At 39.1% G+C, this 24,142-nt stretch overlaps 1 protein-coding gene across 1 annotated transcript in view; it reads left to right on the forward strand.

Annotated features, from left to right (window-relative positions):
• LOC121445719 (phosphorylase b kinase regulatory subunit alpha, skeletal muscle isoform-like) overlaps positions 1–19,920 on the forward strand; it is a gene marked incomplete at both ends in the record, with an annotated part of 37,525 nt that extends 17,605 nt beyond the window's left edge. Inside the window, 7 exons of the mRNA XM_041647865.1 lie at positions 7,315–7,424; positions 9,153–9,297; positions 12,286–12,364; positions 13,538–13,707; positions 15,746–15,922; positions 17,357–17,448; positions 19,781–19,920. Of these exons, the coding sequence (XP_041503799.1) occupies positions 7,315–7,424; positions 9,153–9,297; positions 12,286–12,364; positions 13,538–13,707; positions 15,746–15,922; positions 17,357–17,448; positions 19,781–19,920 (913 nt within the window). The remainder of the gene's footprint in view (positions 1–7,314; positions 7,425–9,152; positions 9,298–12,285; positions 12,365–13,537; positions 13,708–15,745; positions 15,923–17,356; positions 17,449–19,780) is intronic.
• Positions 19,921–24,142: the final 4,222 nt, after the last annotated feature.

Below are 24,142 nucleotides of genomic sequence, written 5' to 3' on the forward strand. Positions count from 1 at the left end.
TCAATCCTGAGCATCTATGCCCCTACTATAAAAGCACCCACGTACATAAAAGAAACATTGCTAAAATTCAAGGCAGCCATCAAACCGCACACACTAATAGTAGGAGACTTCAACACTCCTCTCTCACCAATGGACAGGTCAATCAGACAGAAACCTAACAGAGAAATAAGAGAATTAATGGAGGTAATGAATCAAATGGACTTAACAGACATCTATAGAACATTCCATCCAAATAGGAAAGAATATACCTTCTTCTCTGCAGCTCATGGAACCTTCTCAAAAATCGACCACATAGTCGGTAACAAAGCAAACATCCACAGTTACAAAAAAATATTAGTAACCACCTGTGTCTTATCAGATCACCATGGATTAAAGTTAGAATTCAACAATAATGCTACCCCCAGAAAGCATACAAAGTCATGGAAACTGAACAGTCAACTATTGAACCATACCTGGATTAAGGAAGAAATAAAGAAAGAAATTAAAGTCTTCCTGGAATTCAATGAAAATAAAGAAACAACATACTCAAACTTATGGGACACTATGAAAGCAGTCCTAAGAGGAAAGTTCATAGCACTACGTGCCCACTTAAAGAAAACAGAGAAAGCTCACATTGGAGACTTAACAGCCCACCTGAAAGCTCTAAAAAAAAGAAGCAGACTCACCTAGGAGGAGTAGAAGACTGGAAATAATCAAAATGAGGGCTGAAATCAACAAAATAGAAACACAGAAAACAATACAAAAAATCAATGAAACAAAAAGCTAGTTCCTGGAGAAAATCAACAAGATTGACAAACCACTATCCAAGCTAATCAAACGGCAGAGAGAGAATTTGCAAATTAATAAGATCAGAAATGAAAAAGGGGACATAACCACAGACACAGAGGAAATTCAGAGAATCATTAGATCTTACTACAAAAGCCTATATGCCACAAAATTGGAAAATGTAAAGGAAATGGATACTTTTTTAGATAAATATCATATACCAAAGTTAAATCAGGACCTGGTGAACAATCTAAATAGACCTGTTAGTCGCGAAGAATTAGAAGAGGTTATCAAAAACCTCCCTACCAAAAAAAGCCCAGGACCAGATGGTTTCAATGCGGAATTCTACCAGATCTTCCAAGAAGATCTAATACCTATACTCCTTAATGTATTCCACAAGATAGAAACAGAAGGGTCATTACCAAACTCCTTTTATGAAGCCACAATTACTCTGATACCAAAACCACTCAAAGACTCAACCAGGAAAGAGAACTACAGGCCAATCTCACTCATGAATATCGACGCAAAAATCCTCAACAAAATACTGGCAAACCGAATCCAAGAACACAGTAGGAAAATTATCCATTATGATCAAGTAGGCTTCATTCCTGAGATGCAGGGCTGGTTCAACATAAGAAAATCTATCAATGTAATCCAGCATATAAATAAACTGAAAGAAAAAAACCATATGATCATTTCATTAGATGCTGAAAAAGCATTTGACAAAATTCAACATCCATTTATGTTAAAAGTCTTGGAGAGATTAGGGATACAAGGGTCATACCTAAATATAATAAAAGCTATATACAGCAAGCCGACAGCTAACATCAAATTAAACGGAGAGAAACTCAAAGCCATCCCACTTAACTCAGGAACACGACAAGGCTGTCCACTCTCGCCATACCTCTTCAATATAGTGCTTGAAGTTCTAGCAATAGCAATAAGACAACATAATGGAATCGAGGGGATTCGAATTGGAAAGGAAGAAGTTAAACTTTCGTTATTTGCAGATGATATGATAGTGTACATAAGCGACCCCAAAAACTCCACCAAAGAACTTTTACAGCTGATAAACAGCTTTAGTAATGTGGCAGGATACAAGATCAACTCCAAAAAATCAGTCGCCCTCTTATACACAAAGGATATGGAAGCAGAGAGGGAAATCAGAGAAGCTTCACCATTCACAATAGCCAAAAACAGCATAAAATATCTTGGGGTACATCTAACCAAGGAAGTGAAAGATCTATTTGACAAGAACTTTAAGGCATTGAAGAAAGAAATTGAAGAGGATACCAAAAAATGGATGGACCTCCCTTGCTCTTGGATTGGGAGGATCAACATAGTAAAAATGGCAATTCTACCAAAGGCAATTTGTAGATTCAATGCAATCCCCATCAAGATCCCATCAAAATTCTTCACAGATCTGGAGAGGACAATAATCAACTTTATATGGAAAAACAAAAAACCCAGGATAGCCAAAACAATCCTATACAATAAAGGATCTTCTGGAGGCATTACCATCCCTGACTTCAAACTCTATTACAGAGCTACAGTAATGAAAACAGTGTGGTACTGGCATAAAAACAGAGAAGTCGACCAATGGAATCGTATAGAAGGCCCGGATTTTATCCCACAAACCTATGAACACCTCATTTTTGATAAAGGAGCTAAAAGTATACAATGGAAGAAAGAAAGCATCTTCAACAAATGGTGCTGGCACAACTGGATGTCATCCTGTAGAAGAATGAAAATAGACCCTTATCTATCACCGTGCACAAAACTCAAGTCCAAATGGATTAAAGACCTCAATATCAGCCCGAACACACTGAACCTGATAGAAGAGAAAGTGGGAAGTACCCTACAGGAGATGGGCACAGGAGATCGCTTCCTATGTATAACTCCAGAAGCACAGACATTAAGGGCAACATTGAATAAATGGGACCTACTTAAACTGAGAAGCTTCTGTAAAGCAAAGGACATAGTCACTAAGACACAAAGGCAACCTACTGACTGGGAGAAGATCTTCACCAACCCCACAACAGACAAAGGTCTGATCTCCAAAATATATAAAGAACTCAAGAAACTAGACTTTAAAATGCTAATTAACCCAATTAAAAAATGGGGCACTGAACTGAACAGAGAATTCTCAGCAGAGGAAGTTCAAATGGCCAAAAGACACTTAAAGTCGTGCTCAACTTCCTTAGCAATCAGGGAAATGCAAATCAAAACAACTTTGAGATATCATCTTACACCTGTCAGAATGGCTAAAGTCAAAAACACCAAGGATAACCTTTGCTGGAGAGGCTGTGGAGGAACGGGTACCCTCATCCATTGCTGGTGGGAATGCAATCTTGTGCAACCACTGTGGAAGTCAGTGTTTCGGTTTCTCAGGAAATTCGGGATCAACTTACCCCTGGACCCAGCAATACCACTCCTGGGAATATACCCAAGAGATGCTTTATCAAATGACAAAAGCATTTGTTCAACTATGTTCATAGCAGTATTATTTGTAATAGCCAGAACCTTGAAACAACCTAGATGCCCTTCAATGGAAGAATGGATGAAGAAAGTATGGAATATATACACGCTAGAGTACTACGCTGCGGTAAAAAACAATGACTTCTCGAATTTTGCATGCAAATGGATGGAAATAGAAAACACTATCCTGAGTGAGGTGTCCCAGACCCAAAAAGATGAACATGGGATGTACTCGCTCATAATTGGTTTCTAGCCATAAATAAGGGCCACGGAGTCTACAATAGGTGAACCTAAAGAAGCTAAGTAAGAAGGTGAACCCAAGGAAAAACATATAGTTATCCTCTTGGCTAAGGGAAGTAGACCAAATTGCCGGGGAGAAAATTAGGATCTTGGGGGTGGGGTGGGATGGGGGTAAGGGGAGATGGGGAGAGAAAAGGTAGAAGGGAAGGAGGGGGGACTTGGGGAATCAGGAGAGTTGGGATAAAGGAAAGGTGGATAGGGGAGCACGGAACCACAATTCTTAGTTAAGGGAACCACTTTAGGGTGAGCAAGAGATTTGACCCTAGAGGGGCTCCCAAGTGCCCAACATGAGGTTCCCAGTTAGTTCCTTGGGCAGCTGAGGATTGGGAACCTGAAATGACCCTATCCTAGAGCAATACTGACGAATATCTTGCATATCATCATAGAACCTTCATCTGGTGATGGATAGAGATAGAGACAGAGACCCACACATGAGCACTGGACTGAACTCCCAAGGTCCCAATGAGGAGCAGAAGGAGGGAGAACATGAGCAAAGAAGTCGGGACCACGAGGCGTGCACCCACCCACTGAGACAGTGGAGCTGATCTACTGGGAGGTCACCAGCTGGACTGTGACCGAAAAAGCATGAGATAAAACCGGACTCTCTGAACATGGCGAACAATGAGGGCTGATGAGACGCCAAGGACAATGGCACGGGGTTTTGATCCTACTTAATGTGCTGGCTTTGTGGAAGCCTAGCCAGTTTGGATGTTCACCTTCCTAGATATGGACGGAGAGGGGAGGACCTAGGACTTACCACAGGGCAGGGAACCCGGACTGCTCTGTGGACTGGAGAGGGAGGGGGAGAGGAGTGGGGGGAGGGGGAGAAGGGTGGGAAGAGGGGGAGAAGGGTGGGAGGAGGGGGAGGGAAATGGGAGGCTGGGAGGAGGTGGAAACTTGTTTTTTGTTTATGTTTTTTTTTCTTCTTTTCTTAATAAAAAAAATTATAATCACAAAAAAAAAGAAAAGAAAAAAAAATTTAAAAGCGTAATTTTAGCTTCAGGTATAATGGAATAGCTTGTGGGTTTTTTTTTTTAGTCCTTATACTAAGAATAGCCCAAAAGGAGAAGAAAAATATTAGAAGATACATTAGGAAGCCTTTGGAAATGAATAAATGAGCAGAAAGCCAAAGAACAAACAGCTGCTCCTACTCCTTCTCTTCCTCCTTGTTTTCATGAAATTGCCTCACTGTATATACCAAGCTGGCCTCTAACTTGCAATTCTCCTGCCTACTACTCACAGTCGTCTTGCCTCAGCCTTCCATGTGCAGGAATTATAGGTTTATAACATTATGCTTGGTTCAGATACACAAACTTCTGTTAATATAGTAAATAATAAAAAATATAACCAATTATAAATAAAGAATTGAAATAATGAACTGTGTTCTTATGTGGAAAAAAATCTAAAGATTTCATATATATTTAAAAAGCCTGCTAGAAGCTGGGCAGTGGTGGTTTATACCTTTAATCCCAGCACTTGGAAGGCAGAGGCAGGTAGATCTCTATGAGTTTGAGGCCAGCCTGGTCTACAGAGTGAGTTTCAGGGTAGTCAGGACTGTTACACAGAAAAACAGAGAGAGAGAGAGAGAGAGAGAGAGAGAGAGAGAGAGAGAGAGAGAGAACCATTAGAAATAATAAATTGGGCAAAGATATAGGACACAAAATTATATATTTTCATTTCTATATTAAAAATAAATGATCCAAAAAGGAAATCAACAAAAATGCATTTATAGTTGCATCAAAAAGAACAAAGACGCCGGGCGGTGGTGGCGCACGCCTTTAATCCCAGCACTCGGGAGGCAGAGGCAGGCGGATCTCTGTGAGTTCGAGACCAGCCTGGTCTACAAGAGCTAGTTCCAGGACAGGCTCCAAAACCACAGAGAAACCCTGTCTCGAAAAACCAAAAAAAAAAAAAAAAAAGAACAAAGACTATAAAAATGAATATAACTAAATAGGTAGAAGATTTGTTCGCTAAATATAACAAATGTTAATGAAAGAAATTAATGAAAATTGAAATTATTTTATTGTCTGAAAAACAGATATAACTGGAGATTATAATGTTAAATGAAATAAGCCAGACTTTGATAAATAATTGCATTTTTTCTCAATTTTATAGAAAATTTTAAAAGATTTAAAATTAAACATAGACTAGGTATATGATTCAAGAATTCTAAGTACATACTCTGAAGGAAATGCAGTGAAGAGGTAGAATAAGTATTATCTTTGTTACTGTACAGTATTGTTCACAGTAGACAAAATGGGAACACTCCAAATTCCCATCAACAATTGAATAGAAAAACAAAGGTGGTATATACATAGGTAGAATATTTGGCCTTAAAAGAGGAAGGAAATTCTAACATGTGCTATGCCATATATGAACTTCAAAGATATTGTGCTGAGTTAAATAAAGCAGTTAGTTTTCAAAGGAAAGATATTTATGATTCTCGTTGAGTAGTCTAATTCATAGACACAAAGTAGAAATTTATTGTTAGATTGAGAGGAGAAGGGAACTAGCAAGTAGAGTTTCGATTGAGAGGAGAAGGGAACTAGCAAGTAGAGTTTCAGTTTGATAAGATGAAGTAGTGATGGCATTTACACGATGATGTATTTAAAGTCACTAAACTGTACTCTTAAAATGATAAATTTTATGTTACACATATTTTTCTGTGATAAAAAAATACTAACAAAGACCAGCATAATGGCTAAACAGGTAAGAACACTTTCCACAAAAGCCTGATGACTTGAGTTTGATCCCAGAAACTCAAAGTGAAAAGAACCAGCTACAAAGGTTGCCCTCTGACCTCCATGTGTGTCATGTCATGAGAATGTGTGCCTGTACACACACACACACACACACACACACACACACACACACACACACACACCCTAAGCAATAATAGTTAAAACCTAGTTTTGATATTAATCCCAGAGCAAATGTGTGCTTAATTCAGTGAAACTTGTAATCGAGCATTCTCTAGTCTGCTCCCTTTCAAGTTGAAAAAACTCTGAAAATGTAGCATGTTTAGGGATTGGGGGAATGGCTCAGTTGGTGAAACACTTGTCTCGCCATCATGAGGACCCAAGTTTGGTTCCATGAATAAACATAAGAATGTCAGGAATGGTATGCATGCTTGTAATCCCAGCACTGGGAAGGAAGAGACATGAGGATCCAGGGGCTCACTAGCCAGAACATCTAGCCTAGTTGGTGGACTAGGTTGACGAGAGAATGGACCTCACAAGGAGATGAGTGACATTCCTGAGAATGACACCCAAGGCTTTCCACTGGTCTACATGTGTACTCATACACATATGCATGAAAAGGCAGCGTATCAAAGATAAAGATATCAAATCAAGTACTCATGAAAATATGTCATAGCCAAAAACATATAGTAGGGGTTCTATAAGTACTGACAAGAAAAGATATTCAATGTATTTGTGAGGAAAACATTTTTAGAACAATGTGTATTTTCCCCTTTGGTGATAGGAAAAATGCATGTCAGTGAATGAACAATATACTTATTGTATCTAAAAGTCTATTTAATTTACTTTTACATATATAGTAATATATATAATACATTTAACATAGGTATAGATTGCAAGATAGATTCTAATGTTAAGAAAGCTAGACTGTAAAAGGAAGACACCTTAAACAGAAAGAAATGAGGTAGATGTGTATATATGTATATACATACATTGTGAGTGTCTGTGGAAACCAATATTGCTTTAATCTGTACATTAAGAATATCCTGACCAGTTTTCAATTTTGTGTCAGGATGCAACAGTAGAATGAATCTCAGTGGACGACCCTACAGGTTCATGGGTGTGCTTGGAACATCAAAACTCTATGACATCCGCAAAACAGTCTTCACTTTCACTCCACAGGTGAGTGGCAAAAGCTGCACCATGCATTGAGATGAATCGAAATGAGAGGAGAGAGACTGCAGAAATAAAACATTGGCTGGAATTGGATTAGTCACAGTCTTACAGGGCCTTGCATGTATCAAGTGATTCAATAACTGTTCGCTGAATTGAACTCGCTGCATAGAGCTTTGCCAAGTGACTGCCACTACCAATATTCCCGGGTGTTAAACTGTGATTGGGATTTTCCAAATGTTAAGGTATTTACAGAATTTTCCTTATTTTTCAGAAGTTAAATTAAGACTGTATTTGTCCTTTATGTGTGGAAATACAATCTATTTAACTGCTCAATTAAGTGTTTCCTATTATGAAGGAGCCTTTTCATTTGCATAGAAATCTTCAATGTCCTCTTTTAAAGAAAAATAACAGGATTATTAGGCTGTAATCATATATATTGGTGGCCTGACATTTGTTAGCGACATACATAGATCTAAGATGGATGGCAGTAGCAGTTATTTTCTGGGAAGGAAGCTAGGTACAGTGTCACATGCTTGTAATTCCAGCACTTAGGAGGGTGAGGCAGTGCATTCAGCACCAACAAGGGCCACATGGTTAGCAAGGTTAGTATGAGGTACATAGGAATATTCTGTCTCAACCAAGGGCTGAAGATGAAGCTTAATGGTCAAGTGCTTTCTAAACATGCACAAGTCCTAAGGTTTGATCTCTAGTAGCAAAGTAATTATTTTCTTGAAGGAGAATTTTAATCCTCTATTTGTTATATCCAAAACAGTGCATCTAAGATAGACAAAAGATGAACTTAACCTAGACTCTATTTCTGACTTTTCCATTTGCTAATCAGATGTGTGTGTGTTAGTTCACATACTGCCCCTGAGTCTTACTCTTCATATTAAAAGAAAAACGGCAGCCAGGCGGTGGTGGCGCACGCCTTTAATCCCAGCACTCGGGAGGCAGAGGCAGGCAGATCTCTGTGAGTTCGAGCCCAGCCTGGTCTACAAGAGCTAGTTCCAGGACAGGAACCAAAAGCTACAAAGAAACCCTGTCCTGAAAAATAGAAAGAAAGAAAGAAAGAAAGAAAGAAAGAAAGAAAGAAAGAAAGAAAGAAAGAAAGAAAGAAAGAAAGAAAGAAAGAAAGAAAGAAAGAAAGGAAAGAAAGAAAGACGTCAAGTTGAGAATAGTGGTGTGTGCCTGTAATCTCATAACTCAGGAATTACAGAGCAAGGGCATTATGAGTTCAAAGCGAGCCTAGGCTACATAATAAAAAATTAGGAAGAAAGGGGAGAGGTAGAGGAGGAGCTACTTATACTAGGTGGTTATAGGATTAAATGAAATTATATACTTGAAAAAAATTGTAAGCAGTCACACACTTTAAAAATATCAGAAACTAGCTAGGCAGTGATGGCTGCACACCTCTATCCCAAGCAGTCAGGAGGCAGAGGCAGGCAGATCTCTGAATTCAAGGTCAGTCTGGTCTACAGAGTGAGTTCCAGGACAGCCAGGGCTACACAGAGAAATCTTAGCTCAAAAAAATCCAAAATAAAAAGAAAAAAATATCAGAAATTATTGTTATGCATACCGTTGACCACCACATACTTTGGGAATTATTAGTCATTAAATTTGAGAGTACTGTTTCCTGTGTGACATATATGCTTTATGAATAAGCAGACATTGAAAAATACTATTTGATATTTGTGAGAGAAAATTTTTCTGAATGATTGTTTTTCCTTTTCTCAGTTTATAGATCAGCAACAGTTCTACCTGGCTCTGGACAACCAGATGATAGTAGAAATGCTTAGAACAGATCTGTCCTACCTCTGTAGCCGCTGGAGGATGACAGGCCAGCCCACCATCACTTTCCCCATCTCACACACCATGCTTGGTAAGAGAATGAGTGAAGGAAGTTATGTGTGTAGTCCTTCAGTGTCGCACTGCAGAGCAGTACTTACCAGCTTAGCTTTTGTGTCAGACAATTTTCTAAGCTCTGGACACACAGGGTGATAGACAAGTAAGGTTTCTGTTCTATTTAAGTTTATGTTTTAGGAGGTGAAGACAGATGATAAATATGAAATAAATGGATGCATAAGAATATTTCATATGGTTTGAGAGCCACAGTGTAAAAACGGAGCAAAGACTAGCTTTAGGTAATTGATTTCTGAGTTAATTTTCCAAAAGTTATATTCTACAATTGTTTTTAAAGAGAATGCTACTACATCCTGCATCTGTTTTATCCCAGTGGAGCATCACAATTTATAGGAAAGTTCCCAAGCTTCTCCTTCCAAAGCCCATCTTACTGAAGGAGTCGCATTTAGGCGGAGAAAATGCAAAAGCTTTTGGGTTGTATTAGGACCAGGGAGAGCTGCTTCCTCACAAGGAAAGGCTTTGTTGTTCTGAGTTCTGCTGCTTTCTTTCTGTGTCTCTGCTGTTGCTTCCAAAGTTCTGTGTGTACTGCCAAAGTGCATAGAATTCCTTTTCATGAAAAAGAACCTTTGATCATTAGTCATTCAAAATCCAGACAGACTGGTAGGAAATTTGGTCACATCTGAAAAGGGCTACAAAATAGCAGGAGCTGAGAAAGTAGGGTAGTCTTTGTTCTTTTTAACAAGTGCGCATTTAAAACTAATGTATTCGCATAATTGTCTTGAGATAGTTACAGTTTAATTTAGAAGGCAAAGTTAATAGATAATAATAATAGAAAACAAATTCAAGATAGTACATTAAGTACTAAAGCACTGAAAGCTATCATGGTGCCTAAGAAAAAAGTTCAGCTGATGTAGAACTTAGGCTTTCAGATTTTCTTTTCTCGGTTTTTGTTTTTAACAAGATTTTTACACATTGAGCCATCTCACTTACCCTGTTGGTTTCTGAGACTGGATCTTATCTATGCAGGAGGAGTTTTTCATCTAAACAACTGATCAGCTCTGACCCACCAGCTGCTCCCCAAATAACCACACAGAGACTTATTATTAATTATAAATGCTTGGTTGATAGCTCAGTTTGTTACTAGCTAACTCTCACATCTTAAATTAACCCATATTTCTTATCAGTGCTCTGCCACATGCTCGGTACCTTTCCTCAGTACGGCAAGTTCACCTGCTTCCTCCACCCTCCTTCTTCCCAGCATTCTCTCTGCCCCTAAAATCCTACCTAGCTATCAACCAGTCAGCTTTTTATTAACAATGAGAGCAATACATCTTCACAGTACACAGAAGGATTATTGAACAGCTTGTATAGCCTAAGCTCTCTTCAAACTTGATATATAGCTAAGGTTGCCTTTGGACTCCTGATCTTCCTGCCTCTGTCTCCCAAGTACTGAGATTACATATGTTTACTACTATGTATGACTTTTATTTGTTTTTGTTATTACTTTGTTTTGTGTTTTTGAAGCAAAGTCTCACAGTATAGCCCAGGCTATTGTGGAATTCATTATGTACATGAGCCTGACTTTAAACTCATGGCCCTCCTGCCTCTGCCTCCAGAGTGTTATTAGAAAGAACAAATTAGAAAAGGCAAATCTCAAGACTATCATCAGTTTAATATAAAAACCAGATAATCATCATCCTTCTAGAGGATTTTACACACACACACGACTCATTATGAGTAATACCATCTGTACTGACTGGTTTTGTGTGTCAAACTGACAAACTAGAATCATCAGAGGAAGGTGCCTCAGTTGAGGAAATGCTTCCATCCTTAAGGCATTTTCTCAATTAGTGATCAATGGGGGAGGGCCAAGCCCATTGTTGGTGGTACTATCCCTGGTATAGTGGTCTTGGGTTCTATAAGAAAGTAGGCTGAACAAGTCATGGAGAGCAAGACTAGTAAGTAGCTGTCCTCCATGGGCTCTGCATCAGCTCCTGCTTCCAGAAGCCTTCCCTGTTTTGAGTTCCTGTCCTGACTTCCTTCAGTGATGAACAGCAATGTTGAAATGTAAGCCAAATAAGCCCTTTCCTCCCCAACTTGCTTTTCAGTTATGGTGTTTTGTTGCAGCGATAGAAACCCTAACTAAGACATTGTCTGTGAGATGCTTATCATAATGCTAATCCCAATGGTTCAAGGAGAAAAACCACTAACCATAATCATCAATGACCAAATTAATTAAAGCAAGCAATTAATTAAAGCAAGCTTTTTTAACTCATGTACATAGGCTGCCTCCCCCTATGGTAGCGTTCAAGAGGTCAGCCTTGGACATGGGTAAGATAAGAATTTTTATAGTTCAGGGGTTGGTGGTTTCCAGAAGGGGTATTTGGCAGGCTAATAGGTAGGGTTACAGAAGCAGCATTATAAAGCAGTCATAACAACATAGTCATAACAACCCTTTGAAACAAAGGTAAGGTTGCAGGATGGTCATAAAAACTTTTTGAAGACAGACCGTAGTGAAATACACCTTTAATCCCAGCACTTGGGAGGCAAAGGCAGGCAAATCTCTTGAGTTCAAGGTTCCATGACAGCCAAGACTACACAGAGAAAACCTGTCTCAAAAAGGAAAACAAATAAACAAACAAAACTAACATTTTGAAACAAAGACATGTTAAGTGAGTCATAGCCCAATCCTTGAGAAACAGAGACTTAGTCATAAACAGGAATGAACCTAGTTTCAAGCCTAACATTTGATAAATAGTTGATGTTGTTAAAAGTGCTGGTTACTTGTGATTAACAAGATAATGCCTTTGAAGAACTTAATCGTTACCATTTGCCCAGTCTCCAGTGATGTTGCTCTTCACATTAATCATCGAAGCACAGGACGGTCAGTGAGGAGTATCTCATTTGTGGTACTCCCAGTACAAAGTTGGTTTGAAATGTTTGAAACACTTCCCCTAGTTCTCAGTTAAAACAACAAAATATGTTTTTAAAATCTTTTACTTTTAAGAGGAAGATGGAACCAGCTTGAATTCAAGTATTCTGGCAGCACTCCGAAAAATGCAGGATGGCTATTTTGGTGGGGCAAGGTAAGTGAGCTAGGGGAGATGTAGCACAGGAAACTATAAATAATGCTTGAGCACTGCTTAGCATATGAGAAAGTCAAATTTAGATTCAAACCAATGCTGAAATAGCACACACAATTATAAGAATTCACTGTACTTTCTCAAGATATCATCTCAGCAGGCACATGAGTGTCCGCTTCCATTGATTCTTGGAAGGAAGACTATTCCTGAGTTGTAAAATAGCCTTCTAGAAATTTGTTTGTCTGTATAAACACATAAGCCAAGGCCCATTTTGACAGTGTTTCTATTATTCGGTGTACATCTGTAATTGGAATTCTTATATATAAAAATTAACTTATTTTGTGGTTTATTATTAATATATTCTTTGGGGTCTTATTTTATTCAATATATCATGACCCATTTCTGTCATTATTTCTTTCATTTTTCAAATTATCAAGATCTGGCCATTGGTAGCTCCTTTAAACTGGCTTCTTTAGAAAATTAATACTACTAATTTCATTTGAAGTTTTGTAATTGGCTTATTAAGTAGAGAATGATATAGTTCAACTTAATTTATTACAACATATAAAAATGTCAAATATTGTCTATGTCTAAAATTGTCTTTTGATGGTATTTTTAAATTTTTTGAGATTTCTTTTTATTTGTATTCTATATATATATATATATATATATATATATATATATATATATGAGAATTTTGCCTGAATGTACAATGCATGCCTGATTCCCACAGAGGCCAGAAGAGAGTATCAGATCCCCTTGAAATGGAGTTATAGATGATTCTGAGCTGCCATCTGGGTGCTGGAAATTGAGCCCAGGTCCTCTGCAAGAGCAACCAGAGCTCTAAACCACTTAGCAGTCTTTCTAGCCCCGATGGTATTTTTTTAAAAAATAATGTGATAGATTTGTGTGATTTATCTTCATTCTCTATCCACTTCTCTCATAACTAATGCAGTTTTTTACCAGATATTCAACATAGTGTACAGCAATAAAAGAGAATACAACTATTCTGTTGGAGGATTGTGAACTCGAATTAGTGGTCTTTCTTTAAAAATCTTGTCCCTAACATGTTGAAACATGTAAAGCATTCTTTTATTGACAATTATGACTCATTTGTATATCCTTTAAAAAGATATTTCCTGATTTGCTGTTTTCTATCTACCCTATAATTATAAGGATCCAGACAGGTAAATTGTCAGAGTTTTTGACAACATCTTGCTGCACACACTTAAGCTTCATGGACCCTGGACCTGAGGGTAAGCTGTACAATGAAGATTATGATGAAGACTATGATGAGCTGGAATCTGGCAACTGGATGATGGATAGCTATGATTCAACAAGTAATGGTAAGGAGGCCTTAAACACCACTGGTTGACCAGACAAGAATACGAGTGATTGTTTAGCTTCATCATTAATAACTGATGTTTCCAACAATCTCATAGTGTGCCATCCTCAGTCCTCTTTAATACATGTAGATTTCTACTTTTGTTTTGCTTCACTTTTCTTCCCTCTACTGCTCTTTGGTTTCTGGTTTAATATCTCTGTGGTGACTGACTGTAGAGTATGAGGTTAGGCAATGCCTTACCAAGATTAGGGAAGATTTCCTTCTTGAGTTTTTGAGGTAGCTGGTAATTTGAAATAGGAAGAAACAATGATAAGTAAAATATTTAATCAATAGTGCAGTTGAAAACATACATATACAAATATATGTATATCTTATATTTGACATTAAAAGATGAAATTTGGTTAGAGTTATGTTTAAAGTTTCACATAACTCAAGGACTTATATTTTACATAATATTAGAGACATGTCTTGATATCTCTGTACTTTGAAAAAGCCTGTTCAGAATGCCTGTCACTATTATGTGACAAATGCGATGAATAATGTACATAATTCATGCTAACGATACAAACATGGTGCCATGAGAATGCATTCTGATAGCATGGATTTAAAATGACTAGGAAACACTGACTGCAGTGCACAAGTACTGACCTTTGCAAGACAAAAATTACATTGTTTGAGTCTTCAAAAGAGAATGGTCGATAAGAGAATGGTTCTTCTAACTATCTAAATCTTGGTGAACTGTTTTTTGTTGTCTGGGTATTTGACTGTTGTCTACCATAAGATACTAACAAGCATAATCTCATAGAATAAGTACTGTTTTTTGTTAGGGCTCAACATTTACTCTATATTCTTCTTTATTTGCATAGTATTTCTTTTTGTATAAAGCATTTTGATAATTAAATATAACCGATATCCCTCTATTCAAGTATCTGGATTATATTCATAGTTAAAATATCTGTCACTAGGATACCATTGAATTTGAGTTTGATTCTTAGAGCTCTACTAGTTCCCATTGGTCATACCAGATCACAGAGGGACTTCTAAAGAGGTCACTGAAGATTGTCCAGCACCAAATGATGCATGACAGACAGACAGCTTTGGTTCCAATCCCAGCACTTCCCTAACTGTAAACATAATAAATGTTCATTTTAAAGTGTGACATTTCCATTATCTGTATAACAATATGATTTAAGTGTGTCCAACTTGGTAGATGATGTCATCATCTACCAAGTTCATGTTCAAGAACCATGCAATAGTAGAGTTTTTTAAAACCTCATGTTTTGAGTAAGTTCATGATTTTGTTTGAGGCCTTATCATAGTTATCCTTGGCTACATGTGACCCACAAGCCATGGGGCTAAATGTACCTAGATGATACACGGGAGAGGGTGAGCCCAAGAGAAGGGAGACAATATGTACTTTCTGCAACAATTCTCAATGTCCAGGACACTGCCTGTTCCATAGTAACAACACATATTTGGAGGATAAATAAATAAATAAGATGTCTAAAAGGCAATTTGTGACCAATAGTCCTTAGCCAACGGCATGCAAATATGCTTTTCTTGTTAGTGATTAGTACTAGTGTTTGTAGACTCTTTTTAGAACTAACTCATTATTTGGTGGAAGATTTTTTTGCCCTTCCATGGCCTTTCTCCGGAAAAGTCTCTTTCTATTAGTTGAAAGGGCCTATCCTTCCAATGTTGTCTCCCTTCTGCCACCCCTGCCATCACACACATAGAAATTATGAAATACTTGCTCTGCTTATTCTAGAACAAACTCATACATTTAGCTTTCAGTAACTTTACCTGTGTCTCAGCAAAATTGAAGAGCAGGTGGATCCTGGTAAATGGCTGTAGACTCTAAATCTTAATCTATGAGGTTATACAATTGTCTCAAGGATTTTTTTTCCCCATGAGTCAAGAACAGCCTTCCTCTGAGATGGTGTTTTAGGTATAAGAGCCACTCATTCTGACTACTAGGGTAGATTTTGAAGTAACTATGTTTGTTTTTGTTTCTTCCCTTTCCCCAACTAACCTTGCAGCTCGCTGTGGTGATGAAGTTGCTCGTTACTTAGACCACCTTTTGGCACACACTGTTCCCCATCCTAAACTAGCTCCTACCTCACAGAAGGGAGGGCTAGATCGGTTCCGAGCTGCTGTGCAAACAACTTGCGACTTAATGTCCTTGGTGACCAAGGCCAAGGAGCTGCATGTACAGAGTGAGTAATGCCATTACTCCCTAGTGTCAAACACAGATGCCATGAAGCCCATGATGGAGACAGGATCATGGTTTTGTTCACTGCTTTGTTCCCAGCCTCTTGGGCAGCACCTAGAATATAGTAGGCACTCAAATCCTTATGAAATCAATGAATACTATATAATCGTGATATGGATACTGTCATATAGTCTGGTTTGACCAAGAAAACAGCAAGACACAGAACAAGAGAACATACTCAGTTTTAATATAGAAGTAAAATGTAGAAGAGCATTTCTCATTTGGAAAATTACTTCTTTGAGGGTAATTTAGAATTTCTATTATAAAACAGGGTAGACAGAAGCAGAGACTGATATAAACTACAACTGGATTCCCCTTTATGCCCACTCTAACTGTGCATCCAGTTGTTCTAGCCATGTAGATCTCAAATATAATACTCATTCTTCACAACATCGCCACAGTTCTCTCCATAACCAGTACCTTCCTTTAGTAATGTTTTCATTGGAAGGTATCTTTTGTATGTTACAAAAGTAGCCATGGTTCCTAAGACTTCAGTATCTCTGTGGTTGCTATATGTGGAGGGAGAGAAGGGCTCCTAAGCCACACCTAGATAACCTGAATGTTACATTATCCAGAGGATGAGAATGGTTGTCATGCATGCTCCTGCTACCTAAATTTTTATTGACCATTACTAACCAGATACTAAATGTGAGCACTGTTTAACATTGAGATGAAGGAATTAGGATACCCTTTGGTTGTGTTCCAGCTAGAAAGAGTTTATGCAACGACATGAACTTATGTTCATTAAATTGCATTTATCATTTGTAAATCAGGAAATCAGAATTCGATTCCTAGCATTGCTATTTACTTACTTGACCAGTTATTTGAGCTCTGTATCGTCTCTGTGTAAAATGCTGAAAATGAAGTGCAGGTCTCTCCTTAGAGGTTATGGTAAGTATTTCTACTATGTAAGTAAAACATCTTAGAAACATCTCAAAGTTGATCAACCACTACATGTTTTTTGAGTCTCTAGATAGAATCATCCAGTCACAGCCTCTGGAAATCAAATATTTGCCTAGAAAATCCCAGAAAAAGTAAAATGTAACTGAGTTATTCCTTTTAGGTGTTTTTATGTATTTATATGAAAATACTAGTGATAGCATCATTGTGATAGTGATCCTATTAATAAATATAATATCTTATATGTCTAGTTGATGGTACAATTACAGAAAATCCTTTCAAAAATATAAAAATATGCATTAATTGGATATTTAAAAACTTATCTAATAGCCACATTTCTTTTTATTTGTATCATTGAAGGAAACTTTCGTCATTCTTGTTCTGTAAAGAACTGATCCACATGTTACCGTATTGCTAAGTCAACCATGTGTTTTATGTTTCCTACTTAACTTTTTCCATAAATGTCAACTTCCTGCAGATGTTCACATGTACCTTCCTACAAAGTTATTTCAGCCTTCTCGCCCTTCATTCAATTTACTTGACTCGCCTCAGTCTCCACAAGATAACCAGGTAACTGTGCATTTCTGTCAGCTTTTTGTAAAAATCTGGCATCTTTTTTTTTTCTTTTTTTATTGATTCTTTGGGAATTTTACATCATTCATTCCAATCCCACTCATTTCTCAGTTCTTCCATATCTGCCCTCCACCCTTATAACCTTCCCCACAAAAGAAAAAGCAGCAAAAAAATACAAAGCAAAACCTCTGGCCAAGCCCTCTGGGAAACCACCTGTTCCTCCATCAGTTGCAGCCTTCTCTCATACCACTCACAGCTGTGGCATCTCCAGTTCTACAGCCCATGCACCACCTCACTCCGCTGTGTCTTTCCTGCCTCTCCACATGTCTTCATCATAGTGGCATCGGAAGCTGTGGTGTGTCACGTAGTACACCCTTTTGCCCCAATAGCTTTACTTGCAAATGTGCATGCAGTGAGTCATTGGTCAAGTTCAAGGCCTCTGGCTTCTGGTATATCATCAATACTGGACCCTCACCAAGACTTGTCTCAGATATCTGGCTGTTGTCCAGAGTTGTGGAGATCCTATGGCTTTGGGTCTGCAGACCAGTCCCTTCACATACTCCAGCAGCTCATAGATGTGGCAGATGTTGGGGTGGGCCAACTCAAGGTCCTGGATCTGGGCCTGGGTGATAGCTCTCCTGTGCCCGTGCATTTGGGGCCATCTCTCTTACACCACCCCAGTGAAGGGCAGGCCAGCTCAGCACAGTACTTGGACATCAACATGGCTTCAGGCAGAAGCCCAGACCAAAGATATCTGCATGGCCTTTGGTGGTAACCTATGCCTCAGACATTAAGCAGACACTGCCAAGGTAGGACCACAAACCCAGACATGGCCCCCAAGCAGTATCACAGCCCTTGACCCTCAAAATGGCTTCAGGCAGCAGTACAGGGCACAGTTATTCGCTTGGCCCTTGAAGGTAACACAGGTCACAGGCATCAACACAGACCCCAGCTGCAGTAGGACCATGGACCCAGAGGTCTGGATATCACCATGGCCTCAGGTAGAAGCACAGACCAATCAGATCAGTTTGACACCCCACCACCACATACACCCAGAGACATGAGTATGGCCCCAGGCGCCAGCCTAAACTACAGACATCCCTCAGTGGTAATACAAGGCCACAGATAGACCCCAGCTACTGTAGGCCAATAGACTCAGACATGGCCCTTAGTGGCAACCAGGCATCACCATGGCCTTGGGTGGTTGTACAGGCTTCTCATATCAGCCTGTTCCTCACCACTGTCCTGTCTCCAGCTCCACCTCTCTCCACAGCACACAAACCACTCAGCTTCTCTTCCATCTCTCCATCATTTACTCTCTCTCTCTCTCTCTTTCTCTCTCTCTCTCTCTCTCTCTCTCTCTCTCTCTCTCTCTCTCTCTCTCTCTCTCTCTCTCTCTCTTTCTCTCTCTCCTCTCCCCATTTCATATTTGTTCATTGTAGGGCCCAGATGGGCAGGCACTTGGGTGTTTTCTGGCCTGCCCCAGGGCCTTGGGGCCAGGACAGGTGTTTCAAACTCTGCCATCTTTAAGGAAAGTAAGAAAACTAGTCACTATGGTTTCTGATGTGTCTTAGTTTGCTGCAACAAAACACCATGACCAAAAAGCAAGTTGGGGAGAAAAGGGTTTATTCAGCTTACACTTCCACACTGCTGTTCATCATTGAAGGAAATCGGGACAGGAACTCAAACAGGACAGGACCCTGGAGGCAGAAGCTGATGCAGAGGCCATGGAGGAGGCTGCTTACTGCCTTGCTCAGCCTGTTTTCTTCTAGAACCCAGGACCACCAGCCTGAGCATGACCCTACCCACATGGGATGGGCCCTCCCTCATCAGTCACCAATTGAGAAAAAGGCCTACAGCTGGATCTTGTGGAGGTATTACCTCAACTGAGGCTCCTTCCTCCCTGATGACTCTCATTTGTGTCAAGTTGACCCAAAACCAGCCAGTACATGGTATTAAACAAAACACTATCAAATAAAGATATATGTCTTTTTAAGTTTATTCTTAATGTAAACTTAGAAAACTACTTTTCTGTATCTTAGGGCTTGGTGGTCTTGCTGTTTTGGCTTTGCTTTTTATCAGCATTTTGGGAAAAACATTGTGAGGCAGAACCTCAAGTAACTTACTGTGTAGATGAGAATGGTCTTGAACCCTGACCCTGTTGCCTTAACCTCCCAAATGCTCGGGTTACAGGTGTACACTACCACATCTGACCAGCATTAGAAAATACTTGTGGAAAAGATTTAGAGGTGGAAAGATAATTTATTCTAGGTCATCATCTAGTTAAGCACTGTTAACTTCGTCCCTTTTATCATTTCTTATTCCAAAGGTTCCTTCTGTTCGTGTAGAGGTACATCTTCCTAGAGACAAATCTGGGGAAGTGGACTTCCAGTCGCTGGTTTCACAGTTGAAGGAGACTTCAAGCTTACAAGAGCAAGCTGATATACTCTACATGCTGTACTCAATGAAGTAAGTGATGGATATTATTGGTATACATTAATGCACATATTGTGAGGAAGTATAGCATGTTAGTCAGCTTTCTCTCTTATAACAAATGCCTGCGACAGTTTATTAAAAGAAAAGGTTCACTTTTGAGCTCAAAATGTTCCTTATTTTAATATGCTTTGTAATTGTTTATTTTATATGTATGAGTATTTTGCTTGCATTATTGCTGTGCACTCCAAAGCTTGAAGAGAGTGTTAGATCCCTTGGAACTGGAGTTACAGATGGTTGTGTGCCACCATGTTGGTGCTGGGAATTGAACCCTGGTCCTCTGGAAGAGCAGCCAAATGCTTGTTACTACTGAGCAAACTCTGTAGCCACTAATATTAGTATTTAATAGAAAAGTATATTGATATATAACAGTATTCATTTTGCTGGTTTTTTTTCTGCTTCAAACTCATTTTTAACATAGTTCAAAATTTTTTTTTGTTGGTAAGAGAGAATACAATAAAGGATGTAAGTCTGTATTTTCCTCTAATGAAAGGTCATGTTTCTACTCATGTTTAGTAGAGTTTGTACTATATTAGACACCTAGTTATCCTTAATTATTATTTAAGGGTAAAAGGTATAAAAAAACCTTTAAATAATAACCTGAATTACCTTTAACTAATAACTTGAATTTGATTATTTTAACTATATAAAGTTGCTCTTTTTCATATGGAAAAAGAGAAAAAAACAAATTTTATTTTGGCTTATAGTTTTGGAGATTTCATTCTATTATTGGTTAGCCATGTTGCTTTATGGTCTGTGATGAGGTACCAGATCATGGCAGCAGCATGGGGTGAAAGCATTCACTTCATAACTGGGTTACAGGAGAGAGAGAGAGAGAGAGAGAGAGAGAGAGAGAGAGAGAGAGAGAGAGAGAGAGAGAGAGAGAGAGAAGAGAACAGTGTCCTAGTATCTCCTACAAGGGCACACCTCAGTAACCTAATCTAGGCTCTGCTTTATAAAGGTTTCCACCATCTCCCTGCAATTACATAGGTAGAGGACCAAGAGTTTAACATTTGAGGACTATCCAAGATCTAAACTATAGCACACAGTAAATGGAGCACAGCATTTGAGCTTCATGTACCTGTTTAGTACAGTTTACCAATATACTCATGGTGTGATTTCAAAGCCTACATTGTATACATACACAAAATTAGTATTATTCCGGCCTCATAAAAATTATTATAAATAGCTGGAAATCTAGGGCTGAAGAAGCAGTTCATTGATTAAGAGGACTAGCTCCTCTTCCAGAGAACCTAGCTTAGATTCTCAGCACACACATAATGGTTCACAACCAACCATCTGTAAGCATGCTCCCATGGGATCTAGCCCTCTCTTCTGGTCTCTGTGGGCATCAGGCACACCTATGCCACACAGATACACACGCAGGCAAAATAACCATACATATAAAATAAGGAATAAAATTGTGTGTGCATAAAATCCATAATGCAATGCCAGGCCATAATAGGTAATCAATAACAGATAAATATGATTATCAGTATTGTGGTTCTTATGTGTTGGAGTTAGATTCCCTAACTGGACTGGAATGGAGTCGCGAGGAATAATCAAACGCAGCTTACATGGTCATCATGGAAGGGCCAGATCTCTCCTTTGTTATCCAAACACCTTATATATCATCACATAAATTGAGTGGGGGAAAACACATTAGGCTGTCTCCTAGGCAACCAGGTGCATGGGCTCAAGTCACGTCTGCATCTACCTGTATTCTAGCAGTCAGGTAGGCCATGAGTTAGCATCTCTATAAGACATCCTCCAAATTTCAAAAGAAGGAAGCACCAAACCTCTTAACTCTTAAGTCATTAGCTTCAGCCAACATCTCTTCTCAGGTAATCTACATTATAACAAAAGAAACTAGGAGCAGCACCTCCTGGCTATTGTTAAACAGAGACAGCTTGTCTGCAGAGTTCGTGACTGCCTCAGACCGGGCTTATGGCTCTTGTGCCATACAGAAATATGGGCCTACACTTATAGAAGCCTATTGGTATATTGTGTGTGCGTATGTGTGTATATATGTTGTGTGTACATGTCTGTGTATACGTGCATGCTTGTGTGTGAAGGTATATTTGTAGAGATGCATATGTGTGTGTAGGTCAGAAGTCAGCCTTGCATGTCAGTCCTCAGGCACTATGCGTCTTGTTTTTTGAGACAGGGTCTCTCATTGACGTGGGCCTTGCCAGTTAGCCTAGGCTGGCTATATCTGCTTCCCCTGCACTGGGATTACAAGAGTGTGCCAGCACACCTGGCTTTTTTAATGTTGGCTCTGAGAATCAAACACAGGGTCTCATGCTTGCATAGCAAGCACTTTACCAACTGTTCTGTCTCCCCAGTCCTATATTCCTAACTCTCAAAAGAAAGTGGGCAAGATTGTCAAAGACCAGCCTCGACCGACGAAATTCATATGTTCCAGGGTAGGAGCATAAGGATTAGAATTACTAAGCAAAAGGAACAGAGATATGAGAGAAATAAAAGTAAGAAACACAGAACAGCATCGGGAGGGAAATTCAGTAAATACTGAATCCTGAATGTGCCCATGCTGTTTTTCATACACTTTTATACCCCAATACAAAAGGGGGGGAAGAAGGCAAAAAAAAACCCACTTTAACATGACACAAAGGACAACCAGAATAGTTACTTGTTTCAATACTTGAGACATCAAGCCATTATTTCCTGAGTAAAGCATTTGATGTTTTGGGCAGGATATGCAGCAAATAAACCCTAGACCAAGTATCCTGTAGGCAGCCACTCCCTATGTCAAACCTCCTATTTTAAATGAAGGAGCAGGAATTGAATTCTCTGACCTTTGGTCAGGGTGGAGTGGATCCACCTCTATGGGCCATCTTAATGTCCAAAACACCAAGTAACCACACGCTAGGTCAAGGTTTTTTGTTGTAGCCACAAGTGTTGTCAACAACTTTGAAAGAGTGAAAATAAGCTGGTAAACTCTCTGACCTTTAGTTAAGGTGGAACAGGCTCACATCTGTGGCCCTCATACATGGTAACTAATGTTTGTAAGTAAATGCAGCACTCTGGAGCCTGAGTCAGCGTGATGACTTCCATGGATTCAAAGCCAGCTGTAGTTTCATAGTGAGTTCTCATGCCACCAGAGTCTAAACTTGGTGAACTAATGGGTTTTATTGGAATTATTTATAGAAGCATGGGTGAGGAGTCACTTACAGGAGCAGACATTACTCAAAGATAGCTGCATCACCAATACCCATCCCCTGCTTGGGTGGCAGTTCACAAAAGCTGGAAACAGGAACATACTGCGTACTCTGCAGGCAGCTCAGCAGGTTGAGGTCTCCCCTCCAAGTAATCAGTCGAAACCTCTTCCAGGCAGCTCTGCTGGTGTTGTAGGAGACTGCTAGTTTGTTCCTGGCTGTTCAACCCTGAAATAATCACACAGAAACCATATTATTTGCAATACTGTTTGGTCAATAACTTAAGCGTATTTCTGACTAACTCATATCTTAAATTAACCCATCTCATTAATCTGTGTATTTCTATAAGGCTGTGACTTACTGTGTCTGTCTCCAGTGGGACTACATGGCTTCTCTCAACTCTGCTTTCTTCTCCCAGCATTCAGTATAGTTTTCCCCACCTACCCCTATTCTGTTTTATCACAGGTCCAAGACAGTCTCTTATTAACCAATGGTATTCACAGCATACAGAGGGGAATCCCACATCATGCTGGTTTCTGCTTCTTCTAGGCAGTTGGTGGGTCTTTCTTTGTAGCTTGGCTTGTATGAGATTCTTTGTAGTTTTGCTTGTCCTGAGATTCTTTTTGTCAGTTTGATGGCCTGAGAGTGGCACAGCAATATTTATTGCTTATTCTGGGAGTGAGATGCCTAAAGAATCTGGTCAGTTTCAGGGACTTCCGGAAGCCTTGGTTGATTGTTTACCTTTGACTTAAGGTGTTGCCCTTTGGGTTGGAATGTTTCAATTGGTGGGAAACTGCTACACAGCAGCTAACCCGGGATCCAGAGTGAGATGCCACAGAATCACTAAAAAAAAAACAGAGAGGCTTATCAGAAAAAGAAACAATATTTTTGAGTGTTTGCTTACATGTAAGTTACTCTGATAGGTATTTGCTGTCTTCTACTCAGCATGTGAAAATGAACTCATATAATTTCCTGCCCATCCAACCTGCATAAAATAAGCAGTAATTTTTATATTGTGGTGA

This window comes from Microtus oregoni, unplaced genomic scaffold (genome assembly GCF_018167655.1).
Source record: "Microtus oregoni isolate MIOR12 unplaced genomic scaffold, Mior012 000380F_ref0000358, whole genome shotgun sequence".
Taxonomy (NCBI): Eukaryota; Metazoa; Chordata; class Mammalia; order Rodentia; family Cricetidae; genus Microtus; species Microtus oregoni.